Source organism: Malaclemys terrapin, chromosome 5, assembly GCF_027887155.1.
Source record: "Malaclemys terrapin pileata isolate rMalTer1 chromosome 5, rMalTer1.hap1, whole genome shotgun sequence".
Lineage (NCBI taxonomy): Eukaryota > Metazoa > Chordata > Testudines > Emydidae > Malaclemys > Malaclemys terrapin.
Window position 1 is genome coordinate 57370317 of NC_071509.1, and position 25151 is coordinate 57395467.

At 41.5% G+C, this 25151-nt stretch overlaps 1 protein-coding gene across 2 annotated transcripts in view; it reads left to right on the forward strand.

The window, feature by feature from the left end:
- ZDHHC2 (zinc finger DHHC-type palmitoyltransferase 2) overlaps window positions 1–12572 on the forward strand; it is a 71853-nt gene extending 59281 nt beyond the window's left edge. For both annotated transcript variants that reach the window (XM_054029855.1, XM_054029854.1), the window contains exons 11-13: window positions 442–551; window positions 1078–1164; window positions 7164–12572. In XM_054029855.1, the coding sequence (XP_053885830.1) occupies window positions 442–551; window positions 1078–1127 (160 nt within the window). In that variant the 3' untranslated portion in view covers window positions 1128–1164; window positions 7164–12572. The remainder of the gene's footprint in view (window positions 1–441; window positions 552–1077; window positions 1165–7163) is intronic.
- Window positions 12573–25151: the final 12579 nt, after the last annotated feature.

A 25151-nucleotide genomic window follows, 5' to 3' on the forward strand; every position in this document is an offset into this window, starting at 1 on the left:
AGGATGTAGAATGCTAGTAGCAGGTGTGCTGATAGATTGGGGCTGATGGTATAAGAAGCATCGGTTACATTTAGCTGGAGCTGGCAACTGGCATTTTTTCAGCTATAAATGAAATGTGATCCTTGTTTTGAACTCGCAATCTTTAGGTGGGTTTGGAGTTAGTAAAAACATGTTAACCAGTCCCTCACATTTACCAAAGAACAAAGTTAAAATGTAAGTTAAATGTTTCTCTGTTCTGTTTTAAACAATTATATTTTAGATTGTACCCTGTCTCTGTGACAGAACTAAAATTTAGCCTGTATTAGAATAAAAGATTCAGCAGAAAATGACCAAGGTAAGATTTTTGTAAGACAGTTACAGGAGCAGTTGTTTAAAATGTGTAATCATATTGGTATTAACTAAAAGTTTATCTTTACTGTTTTATTTTTATTTTCTTATTAGCGAGAATCACCTTTTTCCACCAAAGACTTTACGAGATTCCCAGAGCCACCTTCTTACTGATACTCAGTCTTGGATGGAAAGTAGTGCAAATACCGAAAAGGGCAAAGTTGGTAAGAGATTAATTTGTTACACCCATTGACTTTTAATGTAAATTCTTGTTGGAAAGATGTAATCTGAAAATGGCTGAAGACTTCTTTATGAGGTCAAATTAATTTGATGTAGATGTAAGGAGGGAAAGAATTTATTGTTACAAAGTGTAATATTTAGGGTGCATGTTGGTAAAATGTCCCTTATACTTCTATTAATGAGCCTGATGGTTATAGAGAGTGAATACTTGCAAATCTCACGAAGGATAATATGAATTGCAGATGTTCAATGGCTCTCAAGATCAATCCCAATATTTTTTAATCAGAGAGGTGATCATTCTAGCTAATCACTTGTTCCAAAATGTGATGGCACCTTCATGACTATTACAACTAGTGGATGTTGTATAATTATACATGTTTTTCATTATTTACACACAGTGGACCATGAAACAAAACTAGGAGGAGATTGGCAACCAAATATAATGCTGTTTTGATTAATATCTTTTAAAAATAATATACAACACTTTCTTTACAACATTATTTTTTCCAGTCCCCAAAGGTATGAGCAATCCTGGACTAACCGTGGAAAATGAAACCTAGTCACTGTTAATGGAAGCATCTAAATATTCAAGGAAAGGTAAGATAGTATTTTCTGTGTTTTATTTGCCACTCTGCAATTAAACTCATTCCGAGGTGCTTCTACACAATAGAAAAGTTATTAAAAATATGCTTGGTAGTTTTGTTTCTATTTTCACTTTGTCAGCATTTTTGCTGTTTCCAATTTAATTTTGTTCCTACCTCAGACATTGAAACACTTTCTCCTGGTTATCCTAAAATACAGATTTATTGATTGAACAATACTTTTTCTAAATAATTAACTTAATCTTTACAGCACTCTTTAGATGTAGGCATGTAAGTATTATTATTATTGCCATTGCCTAGTAGGAAGACAGAGACATGGAAGTTCTGACTTAGCCAAGGCCATACAGCAACTCAGTGCCAAAGCTAGGATTCAGATTAAAGCGTTTGTAACTCTCATCCCTGAACTCAATCCACTAGATCAGTGCTACTGGGTGATAGTATTTTGGATCAAGAGAAGTAGGCAAAGACCTAGAAGATAATTTCAGTGGTACAGCTTGGAATAAATGAAATTGTAGTTTTGTTCTTTCATGCCAAAAAGGAACACAGCCAATTCCCATTAATTATTAGAAATAATGGAGACTATAGAGGTCTATATCATATTGATAACTTCTTAAGCATTGTCTTGGGTCACAGTCTGGAGAAGGTTAGCATATTAAGCACTGATGTTCCACAACTAAGAAATGATGTCTATTTTATGGAACTGCAAAATTGATGATTCATGGGAACAAGTCGATGAAATCCTAATCTGCAAAGAAAAATAAGCAAAGGGACTTGATAATGTTCTGGGAATTGGCAGTGAAATATCACACTCTTCGTTGGGTTGATCGTAATTGAAAGCTTTTACCTTCTGAAGGCTGTTCAGTGACTTCTGTGCATTAAGTTATTTATTTTTATTTATTTAGATTTAAAATTATAAAAAGATGCCTGTGACTGGTTCCGTCACTGAGACCCCCTTGGGACTGTCACCTGATGTGCTGAAAATACCTCTGAGCCCATTTTCTTTGATGGCTTGGGACTCCAGAACCCTGTCTTGTTACAGCAGGCTAGTGTGTCTGGCTCAACACAGACCCAGGATCTGAACCAGGCCCCCAAAGCTGCAGACTTAACAAGTACTCCTGTCTCTAACACCCAGCTCCCAGTGGGATCCAAACCCCAAATAAATCCGTTTTACTCTGTATAAAACTTATACAGGGTAAACTCATAGATTGTCTATCAGTGTTATTGAGGGTGGACAGATATGCACAGCTGTTTGTTCCCCCAGGTATTAATCACTTACCCTGGGTTAATTAATAAACAAAAGTGATTTTATTGAGTATAAAAAGTAGGATTTAAGTGGTTTCAAGTAATAACAGACAGAACAAAGTAAGTCATCAAGCAAAATAAAGCAAAAACACGCAAGTCTAAGCCTAGTGTCAGAGGGGTAGCCGTGTTAGTCTGGATCTGTAAAAAGCAACAGAGTCTCCTTTGGGACCTTTAAGACTAACAGATGTATTGGAGCATAAGCTTTCGTGGGTGAATACCCACTTCGTCACATCTGTCAGAAGGCAATTAGGTTAGTCAGGCATGACTTGCCCTTGGTGAATCCATGCTGACTGTTCCTGGTCACTTTCCTCTCCTCTAAATGCTTCAGAATTGATTCCTTGAGGGCCTGCTCCATGATTTTTCCAGGGACTGAGGTGAGGCGGACTGGTCTGTAGTTCCCCGGAGCCGCGTCCTTCCCTTTTTTAAAGATGGGCACTACATTAGCCTTTTTCCAGTTATCCGGGACTTCTTTGGATCGCCATGAGTTTTCAAAGATGATGGCCAATGGCTCTGCAATCACATCCACCAACTCCTCTAGCACCCTTGAATGCAGCGCATCCAGCCCCATGGACTTGTCCAGCTTTTCTAAATAGTCCTGAACCACTTCTTTCTCCACAGAGGGCTGGTCACCTCCTCCCCATGGTGTGCTGCCCAGTGCAGTAGTCTGGGAGCTGACCTTGTTTGTGAAGACAGAGGCAAAAAAAGCATTGAGTACAGCTTTTTCTACATCCTCTGTCACTAGGTTGCCTCCCTCATTCAGTAAGGGGCCCACACTTTCCTTGACTTTCTTCTTGCTGCTAACATACCTGAAGAAACCCTTCTTGTTACTCTTAACATCCCTTGCCAGCTCCAAGTGTGATTTTGGCCTTCCTGATTTCACTCCTGCATGCCTGAGCAATATTTTTATACTCCTCCTTGGTCATTTGTCCAATCTTCCACTTCTTGTAAGCTTCTTTTTTGTGTTTAAGATCAGCAAGGATTTCACTGTTAAGCCAAGCTGGTCGCCTGCCATATTTACTATTCTTTCTGCACATTGGGATGGTTTGTTTCTGCAACCTCAGTAAGGATTCTTTAAAATACAGCCAGCTCTCCTGGACTCCTTTCCCCCTCATGTTATTCTCCCAGGGGATCCTGCCCATCAATTCCCTGAGGGAGTCAAAGTCTGCTTTTCTGAAGTCCAGGGTCCGTATTCTGCTGCTCTCCTTTTGTCAGGATCCTGAACTCGACCATCTCATGGTCACTGCCTTCCAGGTTCCCATCCACTTTTGCTTCCCCTACTAATTCTTCCTGGTTTGTAAGCAGCAGGTCAAGAAGAGCTCTGCCCCTAGTTGGTTCCTCCAGCACTTGCACCAGGACATTGTCCCCTACACTTTCCAAAATATTTCCTGAATTGTCTGTGTACCACTGTATTGCCCTCCCAGCAGATATCCGGATGATTGAAGTCTCCCATGAGAACCAGGGCCTGTGATCTAGTAACTTCTGTTAATTGCTGGAAGAAAGCCTCGTCCACCTCATCCCCCTGGTCTGGTGGTCTATAGCAGACTCCCACCAAGACATCATCCTTGTTGCTCACACTTCTAAACTTAATCCAGAGACTCTCAGGTTTTTCTGCAGTTTCATACCGGAGCTCTGAGCTGTCATACTCCTCTCTTACATACAATGCAACTCCCCCACCTTTTCTGTCCTTCCTGAACAGTTTATATCCATCCATTACAGTACTCCAGTCATGTGAGTTATCCCACCAAGTCTGTTATTCCAATCACATCATAGTTCCTTGACTGTGACAAGACTTCCAGTTCTCCCTGCTTGTTTCTCAGGCTTCTTGCATTTCTGTATAGGCACTTAGGATAACTCGCTGATCGTCCTGCTTTCTCAGTATGAGACAGGAGTCCTCCCCCTTCCGCTCTCCTGTTCGTGCTTCCTCCTGGTATCCCATTTCCCCACTTACCTCAGGGCTTTGTCTCCTTCCCCCGGTGAACCTAGTTTAAAGCCCTCCTCACTAGGTTAGCCAGCCTGCTTGCGAAGATGCCCCTCTCTTCGTTAGGTGGAGCCCCTCTCTCCCTAGCACGCCTCCTTCTTAGAACACCATCCTATGGTCAAGGAATCCAAAGCCTTCTCTCTGACACCATCTGCATAGCCATTCGTTGACTTTGACGGTCTCTACCCTGGCCTTTTCCTTCCACAGGGAGGATGGATGAGAACACCAGTTGTGCCTCAAACTCTTTTATCCTTCTTCCCAGAGCCACGTAGTCCGCAGTGATCTGCTCAAGGTCATTCTTGGCAGTATCTTCGGTGCCCACGTGGAGAAGCAGGAAGGGGTAGCAATCCAAGGGCTTGATGAGTCTCGGTAGTCTCTCCATCACATCGTGAATCCTAGCTCCTGGCAAGCAGCAGACCTCTGTTTTCCCGGTCAGGGTGGCAGATAGATGACTCAGTCCCCCTGAGGAGGGAGTCCCCGACCACCACCACCCGCCTCCTTCTCTTGGGAGCGGTGGTTGTGGAACCCCCATCCCTAAGACAGTGCATCTCATGCCTTACAATTGGTGGAGTCTCCTTCTGCTCCCTTCCCTCAGATGTATCATCTAGTCCACTCTCTGCATTAGTACCTGTGGAGAGAACATGAAAACGGTTGCTCACCTGTATCTGCATTGCTGGTACATGCACACTCCTCTTTCTTCTTCTGGAGGTCACATGCTGTTAAATACATGCAAACAAATAGGATGAACACACTCAGCAGATCATAAGCTTTGTAATGATACCTTTTGCATGAAGCATATTCCAGTTGCATCATATTCACACTTATAAACATATTTCCATAAAACATGGAGTGCAATGTCACGGTGCCTACCCAAGGCTCTGGGCACTAAAACACTTTCACTAACTATACAACATGATGAAATCACTGCAGCATTGAAATAATCATTCCAAGAGAATCTGACACCTCCAGAAATTCATTTCCACCCCTTGTCATTATAGGAAGCATACCGTCAGCCCGCTCCAAAACCCTCTCAAAAAGTTGTTGAGGGATAGTCTTCAAATGACATGCAAGCACCCTGTTGAACCCAGTCTTATCTTAGCAAAACAATAGCCACCACGGAAAAATAGCTGCCTCACTCACCTCAGTTAATTATACATGTCATTGTCTGCCTGGGACCATTTACATGCTGAGATTTTTTAGCAAGGCAGCCTAGGAAACACTGGAGACACTTTTTTTTTTTTTTTTTTTTTTTGTAAGTTAGTTTGGGGTCATATTATGGAACTCCATAAAATGACTTTTCAAATCACCTGTAGAATAACCACTAGTCATAATCAGAGTTCCTGGTTATTTTTATAATACCTTATGAAATGCAGTTTTTAACTTGGCAACTCTCAAGGTTCTCATTGAAATTGTTTGACTATTATCTCATCCATCCACTCAAATGCAAAATCCCCAAATTCATGGATATTTTCTATTAAAATAAAGGAATCCATTGCTCTAATGGCTGCAGTCACAAAAAATGGAGTATAACAATGGCCATGGCAATTATCAATACACATGCTCATATATTAAGCTTTCAAAGCTCCTATTACAAAATTAAAATTAGGAAGAAGAAATATATTTTTGAGTGAATAATGCATAATGAATAATTTGAAAAACATAACCTCTTTCCTATTTGCATATTATCTGTGAGTAGCACATAGATTTTTGTTTTGTTTTGTTTATATAGTATTTGCCTTGTTCCAATGAATATCTACTATGACTAATTATTAGACTGTACATTGTTTGTAAGCAGTCTGAAAGTATTCAAAATTTGAACTGTTAGTTTTGATTGGGGACACAGCCTGCATGCTATTGTTTCTGTCCCTGATTTGATGAATAACTTGGAATCAGATTTCTGGTCTGAATACTTGAATATCTTACTTTTTGAGAGTATTTGCTTAAAAATCACTATGCCCGTGAGGTTTTGTTTTGTTTTTAACAAGTAAATTTACTCATACAAGTATTCATGGAACGCTAACACAAAAGAATCTGAATACAGCTGGTGTAAATTTAATATTTTATTCAACTCTTTCTGAAAACTTTTTGGAGGTACTTTCCCAGGACTAATATTTCTGTTGTTACTTACATAACTGAATTTGAATTTACTAAGTTCTTTCATGTATGTCATATAAACTTTTCTGAGTTGGATTGTGCCTATGAAAGTTCATAGAGAAACAGTGAAAAATTACATTCACTCAGTTATATTGATATTAATGAAGAAAGAATTTCTCTCTCCAGAGCACCATTATAGTGGAAGCACAACGCCACATTTCTGACACTGTGCTACAAGCTTGTTGGCACCACTGTTAGGGGTAGGCGTTCAGACTGGTGTGTGTACTTAGACTGACAACAATGGTTTATTTTAGTACCACTTGTAACAGTTGTTCTTATGAGGCACATACCTGTAGGAACTGAACTTAGATTACCAACTAATTTCACGTCGTAGTTGGCAATAGAATACCCATAAGATGATCACAACTTTTGATCACTACCAGCCTAAGAGAGATTGATTTGAAGGCAGCTCTATTGCCAATCCCCTGATCAATCCACTGCTTAAATGTTCCATTATAAATTGTTTTTTCCTGTAAAAGTTATTGCAACAAATGTCATTAAATTGCTAAATGTGCCTGTGTTTCTAAAATATTATTGGAGTTTTATGCTTTCTGTTCCAGTTCAAGGTAAAGCTGCTGATGAAAGGAAGATGCATTCTTCCAAAAATCAGCCCCTATCAGCCAGCTGTTCCTGTCTGCTCCTGTGTGGATATGCTCAGAAGAAATTGACAGCTGATTAGCTGTTGCCATGTCATTGCTTGAAACATAAGACATACTGATATTTTTGAACTGTATTAAGAATGTTTCAACGTACACAAATTACTGGTAAAATGCTAAAGGACATTTCTGAGTATTATGAGAGGAGAAAGGGGGAATCCTTTCATTAGGATTAGCGGGACAAAATTTACTATTGTGGACATTCAAGGGCTAGTTTTTACTTTGGTATTCTGATAGCACAAGAAAACGTAAACTCCTTACATATAGCCCGTCCATGCTTTTACATCAGTTTTGAATCTTGATATTATTTATGAATTTCAATGGCCGTAAGTAGGTTATTTAAAAAAAAAAAAAAAAAGAATTATACATTTTGTGCTGCTGGCTTTATCCATGAAAAAGCATTATCAGCATTGATTTTTGGTAATTGAGTAGCTTACTGATTGGTCAGGTACCATATTTTGATTTCAGATTCTGACTGAGTCAGCTAATTTATGATTTAAAATCAACCTAAATGAAACAGGTTGGATCATCTTAGACTATTTTGGTAGACTTGATTGCAGATAGTATCCGCCCTTCCCCTATACAGATATGACTGCTGGATTGTAAACACTTAATTGCTGAAATAACCTCTCACTTAACTGGATTGTGTGCTTACAGTTCAGGTTAATTTTCATTCTTAGTAGAGTAGTAAGAAGAGGCCCATATTGGAGTTGGACTGTGTGTGTAAATGGAGGTTAGGGCTTTCAGTTACAGCTGCACAGGATGATTTCTGTGAAATTGGGATTGTTGTGATACAGCTTCTTAGTTTGGGCCAGCACCTCTTTAGAAAAATAAAATGTGTGGACTTAATGTTACTTAGAAACATTTGGACCAAAAATGCTTAATCTAAATTGTGGACTTTGAGAAGTACATGGCCCAAGAACATTAATATGCTTCTCATGGCTTGGTAATCATTACAGACTAATTATTGAACATAAGCTCTTTCCTTTCTCAGTCGTATTTAAAATGTTGCAACTTAATGATGTACATACAAAGACTTTCATTGTTATAACAACGTGTAGTATTTGCTCTATTACATCTGGACATCCGATCATTCACATCAAAAACCCAAACTTTTTTCCCATAGAAAACCTTTTACAGGGAAAGTAGGAAGGAGATGTGTACATATTCAATCAGATGTTGGATTTCATAGGATCAAAGTTTACCAGCCAGATTTAAAAAGAAAAAAGTGTATTGCTAGTTTCTGAAACCAAGGAAGTTTCAGCGACACAAATTTTACTCTGTCTTGTGCCTTTATATGCACTACACTTACGGTATTACAAAATGTTTACACAAAATGCAAAGTATGTTAATTGCAAAACCATTTTAAAAATTAACTTTCTAGTGGGCTAGCTAGAAAAATTAAAATAGGGATCTTTAAAATTGCACATAAGACTATGGGATCAGGGAACAGTTGAGAAGCAGATAGGGAATTCAGCTCTCAAAACTCAGTTGATCAGATTGGATCACAGGATCATATAAAACAGAAAGATAAAGTACAGGATATAGAACTGATCTCCATTATTATTTCTGTATTTGTAATAGCAGGAAGGTAAATCTTTAAGAAACAAGAAATGTTCAGAACACAGGGAACTGGAGTAAATTACTGTTAGAATTTTTGTTTCCAGTAAAACATTATTATTATTACCTCTTTTACAACCAAATAATTCTAGATCATTGGTTCAAAATTGTTCTCCTGGGATGGTTTTAACCATTATCACTTTTAGATGAGAATTTTGATCTGACATGGACCAATGTCTCTGGGGAAAAGTGTTCAGCAGGTATGATTTTAATGTTTTTTTATTATTATGAATGAGTTTTTTCCTTAAATTTTACTCATCTGAAGACATCTCTTATAGATTCCATTACCGGAAGTGCCAGCATATGATCTATAGATGTGGAACATTTTTAAACTAGCCTTTGAGGGTAACACTGTTTACATGATCCATGTAAACATTTTGCAGCCAGGATTTCCATAGCACACTACTTGTTTCCTCAGTGTTACTCTGTCAGGAGTTTACTTTGTATCAGTGTTTATTTAAAAGTTGGTAACTGTCAACATGATCAGAGAGATGGGGTGGAGAAAGGACTAAATACTTTAATTTTTCGTGCTTTCATAATCTGTATATTTGTTTGTAAGTAATTATTCAGCTGCAGCGTTGTCTGTCAAAATCACGAGTGTGCATTAAAAATATATACATATGAAGTGACATGTCCAACTTCTTAAAAATTAGCTTTAATGTAAGTTTAATATATTATATTACTATAGAGCAGTAAATATGATTTAATATACAATGTCTTTGCTATAAAATTCATACCAGAAGGGGGTCCCTCTAAATCTGGATCTCCTTCCTCCTCTGACCTATAAGAAGAGCTCTCAGTAGGGTTGGGATCTGTGTAGTGCCGGCTCCAGGGTTTTTGCCGCACCAAGCAGCAAAAATTAAAAAAAAAAAAAAAAAAAAAACCACGATCGCGATCTGCGGCACTTCAGCGGCAGCTCTTCATTCTTCGGTGGCAGTTCGGCAGCAGGTCCTTCACTCCGAGAGGGAGTGAGGGACCCGTCACCGAAGAGCCGGATGTGCCGCCCCTCCGTTGGCCGCCCCAAGCACCTGCTTGCTGAACTGGTGCCGGCCCTGGATCTGTGCAGGGGAAGGAAGTAGAATGTGGACAGCTCTCTTCGGTGGGTTGGGAACAGGGAATGCACTTCAGCCCTTCTCCAGCCTTGCAGAAACAAGGGTTTAAAAATAATACAGCCTCAGAGGGGTTCCTGGAGCAGCTCTCTCACTCCAGGGAGGAAGGGGTAGAAATGGAAGGCCTCCATGTGCACACATGGACGTTGTGTGTGTGATCACTAAGGCCTGTTTTGTGTGCAGAGGCAAATTCCCCACATGCCTGCCAGAACAATTTGAGAGGGGATCATTATGGAGTCCCCACCACCACCCCCTACTGCGGATTATATGGTAGGACAAGGCTGTCTGGGCCCTCGTTAAATTATTATTCCTTACTTGTGTTTGATGAGCACTCTGAAAGCTTTATACATGAGGGAAAATAGCTTCTTTTCAAAGCCCTGTGGTTCAGCTGTTGTGATGTTACAATGCAAATATGAGATTCTTTTTGGGGGGGAAACAACAACTCAAGAGCAAGATTAACACTGGGAATTGTTAGATTAGATTGATTCTTTTGATCAGCATAAACTTGCTGGCCACTTGACTGCACTCTAATGTGTAAGACTTGTATTTTTTTTAATGTAAGAACACAATGCTTTATATTTATTGTACCAGCAACTGCTTGTTGTTGCCTGCTTCCTGTTAATTATGGCCCCGATCTTGGGATGCACAGACATACTCCTGCACCCAGAGGGACACCAACTTCAGTGGGATTCTGGGTGGGCCTGAGTGTCCCCACATTTGGTCCAGGATCTATAATTAAGTCAGAATGAATTCCCCCACAGGTGTGTAGATAATTTGTATGAATTAAATAGACTTCAGTGTCCAGTAATTTTAACAAAATATATTCATTAAAAATTAGACTAAAATAACTATAACTTGGGGGGAGGGATAGCTCAGTGGTTTGAGCATTGGCCTGCTAAACCCAGCGTTGTGAGCTCAATCCTTGAGGGGGCCACTTAGGAATCTGGGGCAAAATCAGTACTTGGTCCTGCTAATGAAGGCAGGGGGCTGGACTCAATGACCTTTCAAGGTCCCTTCCAGTTCTAGGAGATAGGCTATCTTAACTAATAACTAGACATCTGCTGGTGCATAAGTCCACAGATTCTGAACCCGAATTGTGTAACTGAAATATTTTGTTGTAATTTAGAAATCTCTTCCTCCAGAGAGAGATGGAATTTGCATTTTTATAAAGAAAATTGAAAACTTAAATGTTGAGTTCCATCCATTTACTCATTTTGTAATTGTAGACCAGGTGCAGGTAAGTGGTGGTTAACACCCATTTAGAATTTTTATTCGGACATGTCTTTATGGAGATCATGAGCTACAATTAAAGTGGTCCGATACTGTCAATACTAATGTTAGTGCATCACTTGAGTATTAGGTGTTAAACAATGAAAACTAGTTATGTCTCTACTATAAAGATAGCGGTAGATATTTCAAGTCTTTTTTTAAATTTGTCCAGACAAAAATCAAATGCTGACAGCTAGGGTGAATGAAGAACATGATATATTTCTATCAGGGCCTGTTTCAGTGCATGGCCCTATTTAATGCTGCACAATATTTTGAATGACTGTTGTCTTTTACTCCATAATGTGTTCAAGACTGCAATATCATGCTGTCCCTTCCTACTGGTCAATTTAATATCTGTGTGGGTTAAAAACATTTTTGTAGCCTTTTTTTATTTTATCCATCTCAACCCACAGTTAGGGTATTAAACCAGTCCCACTAATTTACGATGAAGCTTTTGTAGGACAACTAACCATTTGGGTGCAAGCCATCCCATTGCATAAACTGTAAATGGTGTTAGGCAGCAAAATACAGAATTTTGGCAGATGATAGGAGTGAAAGTGATTGCAGCTCCCCTTTGAAAAGTAGTAGCTGAGGCTCTAGGTTACACTAGTACTGTGTATGAAATAAATGATAAACTGCATAACAGAAGGGGAGAATGAATTGCTGAGAGGAAGAAACAATGGACCCAACTCTGCTCTGTTACATAAGAACGTTGCCACTGATTTTATAGAGCTAGTCTACAGCTGTAACTGAGATCAGACTTTGGCCCACTATCTCACTGCTTCAGCTATGAGCCCAATGTGGTGTTTTGCATGCAACACACCTAACTAGGTACCAAATGGATTGCTGCTTTAGATTATCTCTAGGAAGCATTTATAATATACAGGGCAATTTCACGGGTGGGGGAGGAAATTCTCACTTTACAGATTGATGCTCTCTCCTTCCTTCAAGACTGCATTAAGAGCAAGAAGCAAGTTGGAGAACCCCAGGGTGCACATTAGGTATGCCTTTAATTCCCTCTTATGGCATTTCTCCCTCTTTACCGCTGGTAGCAAAACAACTTACAAGCTGAGCTGTCAGAAAAATCAGCTTCCAAGAGCTCTATTTCAAACCAATTTGGATATTCTGTCTTAGTTATTCTGGAACAATGGTCACTGAGTATGCATTGCTGAGAAGTGTATATAACTAGTGATGTTGCACAAACCCTGGAGGAGCTTGTTGCTTGTTTGTATTGTGTAAACAGTATTATGTATTTTTGTATCATGTTAACTTGCTGCTGGGAAAAAAATTAAACTCATTTGGCTTATGCAAGAAATCAGGCATTTGGTTTTAGAATGTGAAGTGAATACTGATGTTTTCATAAAGTGTTGAACCTGCCTGATCTTATAACAGCAGTTTACATGGCCATGAGGGAAGCTTGGTACTGGATCAGACATGAAGAGCAAGCCTGCGCTCATCAGCCACAGGGTGAAGTGCCATTTGAATCATCTCTGTGTTGACAACTATTGTAAGAGACCTGCCACTCTCATAAGCACCTTCAGCCATTGGATTTGCCCAGACTAAGATTTGGGGAGGGGTGAGGGGATGAAGATGGTACAGCGAAAGAGTCTCTCCCTGAAGAGCTTTTCAATTTAAACAGACTGTAGGAGGCAGAAAGATAAAGCTGAAGCCATCTGTCAGATCAAGGGCTCAATTAATATAACAACTTATGTCTCCCCAGTCCTCTGTCTACTTTGACTCCTGTGCTCTCCTTATAAGTTTTCAGCATTGCCACTGTAGAAACATGAACTTCCCAGAGCCATAGTTAGTGTTCAGTGATGTATTCCAATGCTATGTCAGCACAGAGTTAAGGGTTATTTTAAACAGAATGGAAAACAAATATAAAAGTGTCTTCTCTATAGTTGCCTATGAAAGAACACTGGAATGCAATACTTAAACTTGCTGCTGTGACAAATTACAAAAATAGGGAACAGCTGCATTCTGTTGTGCATTGAACTATAATTGACAGTGTATAAAACTCTGAAAGTTGTTTTTAGGGAAGTTTTTATCATTGTATGAATTAAAGCTAGTTTAAAAAGAAAACTCATAAGTTTTAATGTATAACCCTAAATAGCCATTAGATCATCAGTAGCATTTGAACTCAATACCCTCAGATCCCAAACACCTACCCCTACTAGAGTTAGAGTAAGTACCCTCCCCCTGGACCAGTCACTACTGAGGGATTGAACCCATGGCTGGGGGTTGCACAGCTGTTGCATTCTGCATGTTCAACTGATTAAGATTTTTGGGGCTCTCTGCCTACATCTGGAAGAGGAGTGATGAGTGTCAGGATTCAAAGTTCAAAAAGAGGAACATGATTCAAAATGCTGCATGTAAGTGGCCTGAATTTTGCATTACAAGTCTATACCTGTTAGTATAGTAGGCAGTTCTTGTGCTGATAAACCAATAAGCAGACATTTCAAGAGGGGAGCTTTTTTTCCACCTGCATAGCACTTAAGCTTTCATCTGCTGCATCATTTCTTAACCTAGACTCCCTTTCTGGGATGACAACTCCCCCAACACTGATGGTGCAGGAAGACTGTACAAACTCCCTTAAGACAAGCTAATAAAAATAAACACGCTTTTAAGATTATGGAGTTAGTCCAAAGGCGTTTCTGGCTCTGAGCATGGTGAAGAGAGCTGACTTTCCAGTAAAAGAGAAATGCCTCCTTCCAACCAAAAAGCAAGCCTAAAGAAATTGGCATTTCATACCAATGTCTCAATGAAAGGCCTGTCCAACATTCCGTTTTTGGCTAGAGGCTGCCTTTCACTTGCATGCTACATATTGTGAAACAGCATGCTGTCATCGTAGCTGCTTGGTTTTGTGCCTAAGTGCTTGGTAACAGGTAGCAGACCTTAACCCAGGCTCTCCTTTGATAAGGGCAGCATAGATAGAGATCGGTAGCTGCCACTCGACTTAAGTAAAGTGGAAGCTGGTTAACTCAGTGGAGTAAATATTTGGCTACCAGGTACCAGTTCAAATGCAGCTCAACTCAGGGGCCTTGGGATTAATCATCTCTCACGCTTCCCCCTCCACATCAAACATGTTGGCTATGTGCATGATGGATGACTGACAGTATTACAGTGCATACACAGAGCTACTAAAAGATGAAATTGTGTGATCATGAATTTGCTGCTGACGATGGAGGCTGTACTTTTCTTAGTGTAAGAATTTCTTCAGAATAAGACAGGTACAAAAGCAAATATATTGAACAGATCACACTATCCACCCACAAAGGCTAGGAAATCTACTGTACCCCTCATGTACAACAAATTACATACAGTAGGTGAAATTGCACATGCATTATGTTAGCCTGCTGCATTACTAAACCCTATTCTCCCAGTCCATGTTTCCTTCCACAAAGCTGACTTAGTATTTTACAGCACTGTGCCAATAACAGGTCCAACATAGCTACTGTGAGGTGGATTGAATTTCACTGTATCTCCCCCACCAGTACCACTTTTGTGGATGGATGTTTGGGTGAAGTTAGCACTAACACCACAGGGCACGTAATAGGATTTAACCTAAAGCAACAGGAACAGCATCCATCAGCAACATTGCTCCATAGCATGTTGCAGCTGACTCTAGAGCTGGGAGAGTTCCTGTGCATAATTGCACACAGCAGCAGTTAGATCCCTTGTCCCCACACAACACTGCACTAACATAAGCGTGGCTGAATCTGACCTTTGACAGACTGAATAGTGCGCAGAACTGAAGATCACGTCTCTTCTCTGCTAACTGTTGTCATCACTGATGCTGTAAAAGAAACCAAACAAAAAGCAGCACACTTTGGCATGACTGATGCATCTGCTGCTCTGTATTTGATCAAAAGGCATCTGTATTGGCACAATATACTTGCCTACAGCCTCCCTTTGCAGCCTTTTATCAGTTCTCTCATTGTCCGCAATTATTTTCTTCATCCTGGAACCATGAATGAGAAATCTTCCTTCAAATTCACCATTCTCTAGAGCCCACCTCCTCTTTGGCTCCAATTCTGAAAAGCCCCTCCTTTATTCTGTCTAGGTAAATTCTTACCATCTGATTACTTGGTCATCTTGGAATCCGACAAACAAGTCCTAGTATTTTGACTACAATCACCTGCCTTATTGTAGACAGCCAATACTGAAAAAGCTGTGCCTGGTCCTTTAAGGCCTATGTCAGTTTCTTGTGGCTACTCACTCTTTTTGCCAAACATTCTTGGCCTAGCTGCAGAATGCCACTAGCCACTGCTCCTGCCCCTCTTCATTTTGTGAAGAATTCTTCTGAAAACAGACTAGTTCTCACTATACACAGAAGGCCCTCTTTATGAAAGTAGAATACCTGTAACAGGAAGCTGTATCAATCTGAAATACAGGAACACACACTCAGTTCTCGCTGTTGTTGAAGCAAGCTTAGGCATCAGTCCCCAAAGGACGGTAGCTCTGTGATGAAAGATGATAAAGGGACTGCACTATACTTTATCCCATACAGAAGATTCCTCTATGAAGGAATATAGAGGAACTTTCATTGCCACTGGCTGTGCTGGACCAGATCTGTAGATAAAGGGCTCTAGCATTATCAGTCCTTTGACAACCTCCGACATTCATACACTGTGTTTATACAAATTTTATTTTTAGATTGATCTTGCCAGGTAGATAAATATTTTTGTTAGAGTAACCACAAACAAGCAAGCAAACAAAAAAGTGTGCCAGCTTTCTTTACTCAGGGACACTGAGGAAAGAGCTGGGGCCTGACCACTATGACTCAATCAGCCACCTTTGAATGTTGAGCCACAGGGCCTTCACCACTGATTTAGCTTATATTTGGTCTTATTTTTAGTAGACGCTCAAGTGCTTGCATTACATTGTGCAAGGCCCAGAAACTATGGCTCTTAATTCAACAGAGTATTTCCAAAAACTAGTCTAAAAGTTGTACTGTTGCAGAAAACTGTTGTACTTCAGCTAATACTATTTTCAGTGGGGATAGTCAAAGACAGCAAAAGGGGCAGGCAGCAATGGAACGGCAATCCTGTGTCATTACACAAAAGGGAAGAAAGAATATAAAGTATGTTTGTGTAATGCAGCCAAATATTCATATGATTGCCTTCCCCATCTCAAATCAAGCTAGCAACATAACATTTATGTACAGTAGAACCTCAGGGTTATGAGCACCAGAGTTTCGAACTGACCAGTCGCCCACACACTTCATTTGGAACCAGAAGTACACAATCAGGCAGCAGCAGAGAGCCAAAAAAAGCAGATACAGTACAGTGTTAAATATAAACTGCTAAAAAATAAAGGGAAAGCAGCATTTTCTTCTGCATAGTTGTAAGGCAGTTGCAGCTCTCTCCATCAGTCAGGAAAGGAGACCACGCCCCCTCTCTACAATGCCTCTGGAGCAACTCAGTTCAGGGGGGGAATTAGCCAACAGTTAGTAGGTCCAAGCCTGCAGTCCAGGCCAGCAGCAATAGAGTCTGTGAGCCCTGGCCCTAAGCCAGGGTGGGACAGCCAACAGTCAATGGCTCTGGCTTGCAGTCAGGCAGAGCAGCACAGCAGTCTAGGGAGAGCAGCTCTCTGGTGGGGCAGATAGCAAAACTGTGTGGCATCCTAGCTCGGGTGGATGACAGACCAAGGCAGGCCTCTTGGGGAGGGGCAGGGGGGCATGAGTAGGGGGATGCAGGCCCACAACAGTGGGCCCTAGCAGTGGCGGAGTGATCTGCCACTGGGTCAGGGTGGAATCCAGTAACACGCTGGCTGGCTTGCTATCAATAACGCAGCCAAACCCTATTTGGCTTCCCTGGGCTCCCTCCTACACTCCCATTCAGGGGGTACCTTGGTTCCTGGGTTGTCATTTGTCTTGCAGGGGTGAATGGCTAGTGGCAGCTCCAACGGCTCCGGGTCTCTGGCGCTGTAGCAGCCTCCGTTGGGTCTGAGCTCCAGCAGTGGTGGAGAGATGTCCTGCTCCTCTGGCAGCTTTCCCTCAACTGAGCTGGAGGGCCGGTCTTTTATATTTCCAGTTCCTTTCCCACCCTTCTGCTTCTAGCGGGTGGTCATGGGTGTCCTGGCTCTGCCCACCAGAGGGCGGTCGCAGCTCTCTCCCAGTCTGTCAGGGAGGGAAACCATGCCCCCTGGCTACAATAGTAAAGTTTCAAAGCTGTATTAAGCCAATGTTCAGTTATAAATTTTTGAAAGAACCACCATAATGTTTTGTTCAGAGTTATAAAGATTTCCGAGTTACGAACAATCTCCATTCCCGAGGTGTTTAACTCTGATGTTCTACTGCAGAGGATTTTTCCCTTCCTCTCCTCCTCCCAATAGATCACTGAAGCCAGAATTTCACTATGATAAGAAAAGACCAACCTGGCAAAAAAACCCAAACAACCCAACCCTATCTCAGCAAGTGATAAGTGATAAGACAGCAAGGCCTCTTCAGCACTCCCCCTAGGAGGCAACTAGCAGCTGTCAGCAAAACCAGATCTTCACATTCAGCAGGAAATCACCGCTAGCAGAACCAGCAATTCTTCATTCCCCTAAGCACAAGTACAGTAAGTGTAGACTATTCCTCCTTACCCCTTTTATCCTTACCCAGACTTTTATGTTTGTTTTCACCAAGAAGGTTGGTGGTGATTGGACGTCTAACATAGTGAATGTCAGTGAAAATGAGGTAGGATCAGAGGCTAAAATAGGGAAAGAACCAGTTAAAAATTACTTAGACAAGTTAGATGTCTTCAAGTCACCAGGGCCTGATGAAATGCATCCTAGAATACTTAAGGAGATGAGAGAGGAGATATCTGAGCCATTAGCGATTATCTTTGAAAAGTCATGGAAGACAGGAGAGATTCCAAAAGACTGGAAAAGGGCAAATATAGTGCCCATCTATAAAAAGGGAAATAAGGCCAATTCGGGGAATTACAAACCAGTCAGCTTAACTTCTGTACTCGGAAAGATAATTGAGCAAATAATTAAGCAAACAATTTGCAAACATCTAGAAGATAAGATGATAAGTAACAGTCAGCATGGATTTGTCAAGAACAAATCAGGCCAAACCAACCTGATAGCTTTCTTTGACAGGGTAACAAGCCTTGTGGATAGGGTGGAAGCGGTAGACGTGGTATATCTTTACTTTAGTAAAGCTTTTGATACGGTCTCGCATGACCTTCTCATAAACAAACTAGGGAAATGCAACCTAGATACTAAAAGGTAGGTGCATAACTGGTTGGAAAACCGTTCCCAGAGAGTAGTTATCAGTGGTTCGCAGTCATGCTGGAAGGGCATAATGAGTGAAGTCCCACAGGGATCAGTTCTGGGTCTGGTTCTGTTCGATATCTTCATCAATTATTTAGATAATGGCATAGAGTACACTTACAAAATTTGCAGATGGTACCAATCTGGGAGGGGGTGCAAGTGGATAGGATTATAATTCAAAATGATCTGGACAAACTGGAGTAAAGGTCTGAAGTAAATAAGATGAAATTCAACAAGGACAAATGCAAAGTACTCCACTTAGGAAGGAACAATCAGTTGCACACATACAAAATGGGAAATGACTGCTTAGGAAGGAGTACTGCAGAAAGGGATCTGGGTGTCATAGTGGATCCCAAGCTAAATATGAGTCAACAGTGTAACACTGTTGCAAAAAATAGCAAACATTCTGGGATGTATTCGGAGGAGTGTTGTAAGACAGACATGAGAAGTAATTCTGCTTTACTCAGCACTGATTAGGCCTCAACTGAAGTATTGTGTCCAGTTCTGGGCGCCACATTTCAGGGAAGATATGGACAAATTGGAGTAAATCCAGAGAAGAGCAACAAAAATGATTAAAGGTCTAGAAAACATGACCTTTGAGGGAAGATTGAAAAAACTGGGTTTGTTTCGTCTGGAGTAGAGAAGACAGATGGGACATAAAAGGTTGTTACAAGAAGGAGGGAGAAAAATTGTTCTCCTTAACCTCTGAGGATAGGACAAGAAGCAATGGGCTTAAAATGCAGCAAGGGAGGTTTAGGTTGGATGTTAGGAAAAACTTCCTGTCAGGGTGGTGAAGCACTGCAATAAATTGCCTACGGAGGTTGTGGAATCTTCTAACCTGCTCTTAAAAAAAACTCCAAACAGCTGTCAGGGATAGTCTAGATAATACTTAGTCCAGCCATGAGTGCAGGGGACTGGACTAGATGACCTCTCGAAGTCCCTTTCAGTCCTATGAGTTTACGAAAAGGATTAGTACTGTCAAGCCTGGGTACCCTGGAGCGGAACTTCACTGTAGGAAGGGGGAACATGCACTGAAGCAGTTTGTGATTTTTCACTCCACCACATGCAAAAGACAAGCATAACAGACTTCAATATAAACAATGCCACTCAGAGTAATCCTTTTACAATCCATTCACTGAAACCAGCAAGCAAACAAAAAGTCCTTTTGTCCTAAAACACACCAGAAACACATCTGTTGGCAGACTTTTATGAAAGGATTCTAAATCTTGTCACAACGACTAGGTCATTGTTGCACACATTCTGCTGGAAATTGTTTCATTTGCTATTATTGAGTAGGTAGGTCCTTATGGAGCTGATGGAAAATCCAGATCAGGACTAGCAAACAGTCCAGTATTACTGAAAATTGGTGATGTCAAGGGAGAAAGCTGGTGTCAAGATGCCCAAATAGAAACTCTTTTCTATTTAGCTTTATAAGAGTCAGTCTGGTTGAAGGTTTCCTGCCTTGGAGCAGACTGTTCTGAACCTCAGCTATACATCATCCAACTAGCATCCAGGCTGTCAGATGGGTTCGGATTATTCTGAGAGATTGTTTTGGACAGAGCAGATGGGGGAGGAGGTTGCTGAAATGTTAATAAAATCCTAATACCAGGACTGGGCTGGAACCCCTCTGGGCAGAATATCTGACACTTGTTCTGATCTGTGGTAACCAGGTCTCTTTCTGGTTTCACAAGGGAATGCCCACTTGTGAAAGATGTTCTGTAGGACTGAGTCTTTGAGAGACTCATGGTTGTCAGAGAATTGCTTTCTCAGTTGATCTGCCGAGGTGTCCTGAAGGCCAGCAAGGTGCAGACCCACCAGTGTGATTTGGTTTGGAATGAACCAATTCCATAGACACGTGACTTCCTGACAGAAGTGGGAGCAAGATCATCCATACTTGCCTGTTGACAATCTGTCACTGTGACAGTGACTGTCCACATTTTTACTGTGGATCCCTGAAGAGGAGTCAAGAATACTTTGCATGCCAGGATAAGTCTGAGCTCTAGAATGTTTGTGGAGGCAAGCTTAATGAGGGAACCACAGGCCCTGAATTTAAAGATACCCCCATCCCTGAGTGGAGGCAGGTGTCATCAGAAATTTGGCAGACAAAGCTGTTGAGAAGGGTACTTCATTGCATGCCTGAAGAGGACCTTTCCACAAGTTTAATGAGGAGATGCCTTCTTATGGGACTGTGACCATGTTCATGTGGTGAATGCTCGATAGATATACAAATTTCAGCCACCCCTTCATGCAGCATAGGTGAAGTCTGGCATATTGTGTGACCTAGAAGTCTAAGTTATGTTTTCATTGGTATCTTTGGATGAGCTTTTAGTTGATTGATAGATTCCAAACTAACCAAGTCCTCTCATGGAAAGTGAGTTCTCATTGACTTTCAGTCTAACAGTGCTCCTATGAACTCTACACTTGGAGGTGGAATCAATATGATTTCTGGCTGTTGGTTTTGAGACTTAGTAAAGCAGAGATCTTTAGAATTACTTGACTAGAGTCGGTCACCTGTTGAGGTGATCTTCCACAAGTCAGCCAGTTACTGAGGTAAGGACAGACCTGGATTCTCTGTAAATGAGCTGCCACTATTGCTCCATTCTTGAATACCCTTGATGCTGTAGAAAAACCAAAGGGCAGGACTCTATTGGTAGGGAGATGTTCCTACAACAGGGCGCTGTTGGCAGGGCAGTTGTTGGCATGACTGCTAATTTCTAGAGGTCGGGACAGAGGCCCAAAGAGCCCAGTTGCCTGTGATTTCTTTGAGGAGTGGAAGGTCTCATTTGTTCCATTTGAGGGTAACAAACTGTTCAACAATGGGAGGTCCTCAATGTTGCCTATACCTCCCTGGAAATGGCCAAGGATTGAAGCTATGATAACCCCTCATGGCTATTGCAATGGTCATTGCATGTGCCATAGTGTCAAACATCTAGCACAGCCTGTAATGATCTATGGGCAGTCAGTTGTCCCTCCACCACGATAGGCTTCAGGTCATCCTGGTGTTCCTTACAGAGTTTTAAAATTAGGACAAGCTGTTTCATTTTATAGACAGTTATATTTTGAGAGAAGGGCCACATTGTTAGCCTCATCTGAAGACTAGCTGACAAATACACCTAGTGACTGAACAGGGACAATCTGTTTAGGTTCTCTTCTCTAAGTATGGATTTACGAGGACTCTGCTGTTTTGATTTCTCCTGAACTGTTGCCACTATGAGAGAACCTGGTGTTGGATGTGAATAGAAATACTCAGAACTTTTAGGAGGGCCCTGGTACATCTTGTCAGCAACTTTGATTTGGCTGGAATGGATACAGGTGTATGTCAGAAGTTCTTGCAGGCTCCAGTAGACCTTTATGAGCAGACTAGATTTGTTTCCCTATTGTAAAAGAATGTTAAATGTTCGAGAACACCGGCACAAGCTCTTTGACTACTTCCAGGGGTATATCCAAGGTTTCTGTCATGCACTTCATCAGGTCCTGGAATTAACATAAGAATGACCATAATGGGTCAGACCAAGGGTCCATCAAGCCCAGCATCCTGTCTGCTGACAGTGGCCAATGCCAGGTGCCTCAGCGGGAGTGAACCTAACAGGCAATGATCAAATGATCTCTCTCCTGCCATCCATCTCTACCCTCTGACAAACAGAGGCTAGGGACACCATTCCTTACCCATCCTGGCTAATAGTGTGTCCACCTACATTGGTCCATTAATGGCTCTCTCATCAGAGGAGGATGAGATTATAGCAGAGATCAGCTGCACTTCCTCTGGTAGCTGATATTCTTCAACTCTCCTCCTGCCTTAAGTAACTGGCTTGATTAAAGTGGCTTGAGTTGTCTTTTTGGGAAGGGCAATTCTGCCCTACAGACAGGGGATGAAGCAGGCTTCCTGGAGTACAGCTGCACACCAGTAAGACCAAAAGTAGTACGGATAGGAATATTGAGGTGGAAGAAACTGAGGACAGTACAGATAGGATGATCCCTGTGAAGCCTAGACTACTGTTACCGCTCTCAGATTCCTTCCTACAATCCCTTCCTGTCACCCACCTGGCTATCCAGGGAGGGGATGGTGGACAAGTGGGAGATGATTCTCCGCTATGCTCAGCAGAGGAGGAGGAGGAAAAGGACTGTATCTCCATTAAGGGAAAAGCAGTTCTGTCAGGTGAACTCTGTCTCCACAGAGGAGGTTGGTACTGGGAGCCCAGCATACCAGTGACTCCAAGGCTGGGGTTTAGCTATCACCTCCCTTAATTTTTTGGAGGAGACATCACTGGGCACTGTGTATGGTTTAGGTGCAGACATAGTTGGTGCCAAGGTAGTGTGTACCAATGTGTACAGTACAGAGGCTTGGGTACCAAGGCACTCAGTGTTGGGGTAAACACTGAAGGGTTGCTACAGAGAGCAGCGCTGTCCACTGGGAGTCTGTACCAGGGAAATGGAATGGACCTTCTCAGGACCTTGGATGAATGAACCCAGGATGAGTCATGGCCCTGTTGACCCTTTTGTCTCACTCTGCCAGGTGCCAGGGATGACAACCTATGTCTGGGCTTATCTTTGGAACGGTGCTCCTTTCTGCCTGTCGGACATCAGTGCCGATGTAGTGGCAGATGAGTGGGGCCTCTGAGTAGATGTGGCCCAGGAGCTTGAGGTGGAGTCACTGCTCACCAACACACTTACAGAGAGTCTAACTGGACAGTAGAGACCTGGCTGCAGCTCTCTTCTCAGCATCTGAGACGGCTTGCATCAATTTGCTCTCGTAGAAACAGCTTGAAATTGGCTTCGCTCACTCTGAGTTCACTTGGAGAAAGAGCAAGCAGATGGAATATCACTCTGGGGACATGTCCTTCTCAGAGAAAAACCAGGGAGCAGAAGTGCCCATCACCAGTAAACATTGCAGTGTCACATGAGGGACAGGCTTTAAGTCCCAGTTAACTTGGCTTCTGCCATAATGCTAGTACTTCTGTAAGGGGAGCCATTTAGGCTAACTGAATTATTGTTTTGACAACGGTAGTAAAAAAAGAATTAAAACAATCACAATGTGCAAAGAAAGTGAACAACTGCAGGGCATCCATCTTGCTGCCACAGGCAGTAAAGAGAAACCATTGGGCCTGCTCTGCCATTGATAGGAGGTGTGCACAAACACCTAGGGCACAGGCTTGGCCCCAACAGAACCTGCTGCTAAAAGAATCCTCTCACTCGCGTGTGGTGCATGTGCAATAAGAGTGGAATCCGTGTGGACAGTCACTCAAAGAACACTACTAAGTTCTCAATAATTTGCTGAATTTCTTGAATATCTGATGGATCTTATCTCTTTAGCCATTACACCACCCAGCACCTTCATAGCTATAACACATAAACCAGTGCCCAGAGAGTTGGACACAGCTGACCAGAGATGCCAAAATGCAAGTGACAAGAAAAGGAACATTAGGCACAACAAATAAATAACAGCCTTGTTTGTTATTGACATAAGCCTATCTAGTGACAGATTTAGAGGAGGCTGCGAGGTAAGCAGGGGCTTAAGATGAAAATTCTTGGACTTATAATAAGCAGGCACATCTCTAAATTTCTGGAATAGTTCAATTTAAAATATGTACATGGATTTATCTCCACAAAGACATCACCATGTCCACCTTTGAAACAAGTTATTCCAATTTTAAGTGGACAGGAGTAATTTGCTTCTTCCTATTTTTTTAAGAAAATCTGCAATTTACAACATGCTGGCTCACAAAATGAGAGGTGCCCGTTTTCAAAAAACTGACATTCCTCCCCAGGTTAAATAGCTCCTTGTTAGAAACCAAATCTCCTTTGTGTTAACTTTGCAAAAGAAATCTGAATACATGCTCTATAGCTGGGACTGTGTGTGATGACAGCTCTTAAGTACGTGGGCGGATGATAGCTGTTTAAGAGTTTTCTCTCAGTGATGAAACGGAATCCTGATTTCACATTGATTGGTGTGTTTTCGAGCAAGACATTCATAAGACCCTTCCCATTATGAAGAAGAGGGAAAGAGCAGAAATGTCTATCACTGCAAATAACCAAGGAATATTTCAAAAACTTTTCTAAAAGTCCCTTTTATCCACAGCTGAGAAGATTCTTCAAAACAATTAATCAAATACAAAAAAATCCACAAAAAAACAGTTTTCCTCAAGGCATAACCACATATAATCCCATCATAGTGTTTTAAATCTTAACAGCTTGTCTGACAAGTACATCAGACCTTCAAAGGGCCCAATCCTGCATTCCTAGTATACTCTCAACTCCCACTGAAGTCATCAGGTGATTTGGATATTCAAATGAAAGCAGGATTGGGCCTAAAGATACGCACCTATGTTTAATTGTTAAATGCTAACAGTGTCCTTATTGATGCCCATCTGACCCAGAGGTCAAAATAAAGAGTGATTCAGCACAACTCTTAGAGTGACAGTCTCTAGATACCTGAAGAGAAAAACTATTAATTGGGTAGTTGTACCCATACACTCGTAAATCAGGCTAATAGCAGTGAAATAATTTGGACATAGAAACGGACTCCTGCTATGCTCTCAATTGGCAGAAATCAGCTGGTGCTGGCATCACTTGGGGAGTTGCTAATAGCTCTTTCAGACACCAGAAAGATGAATTAGTATGCATAGTGGAATAG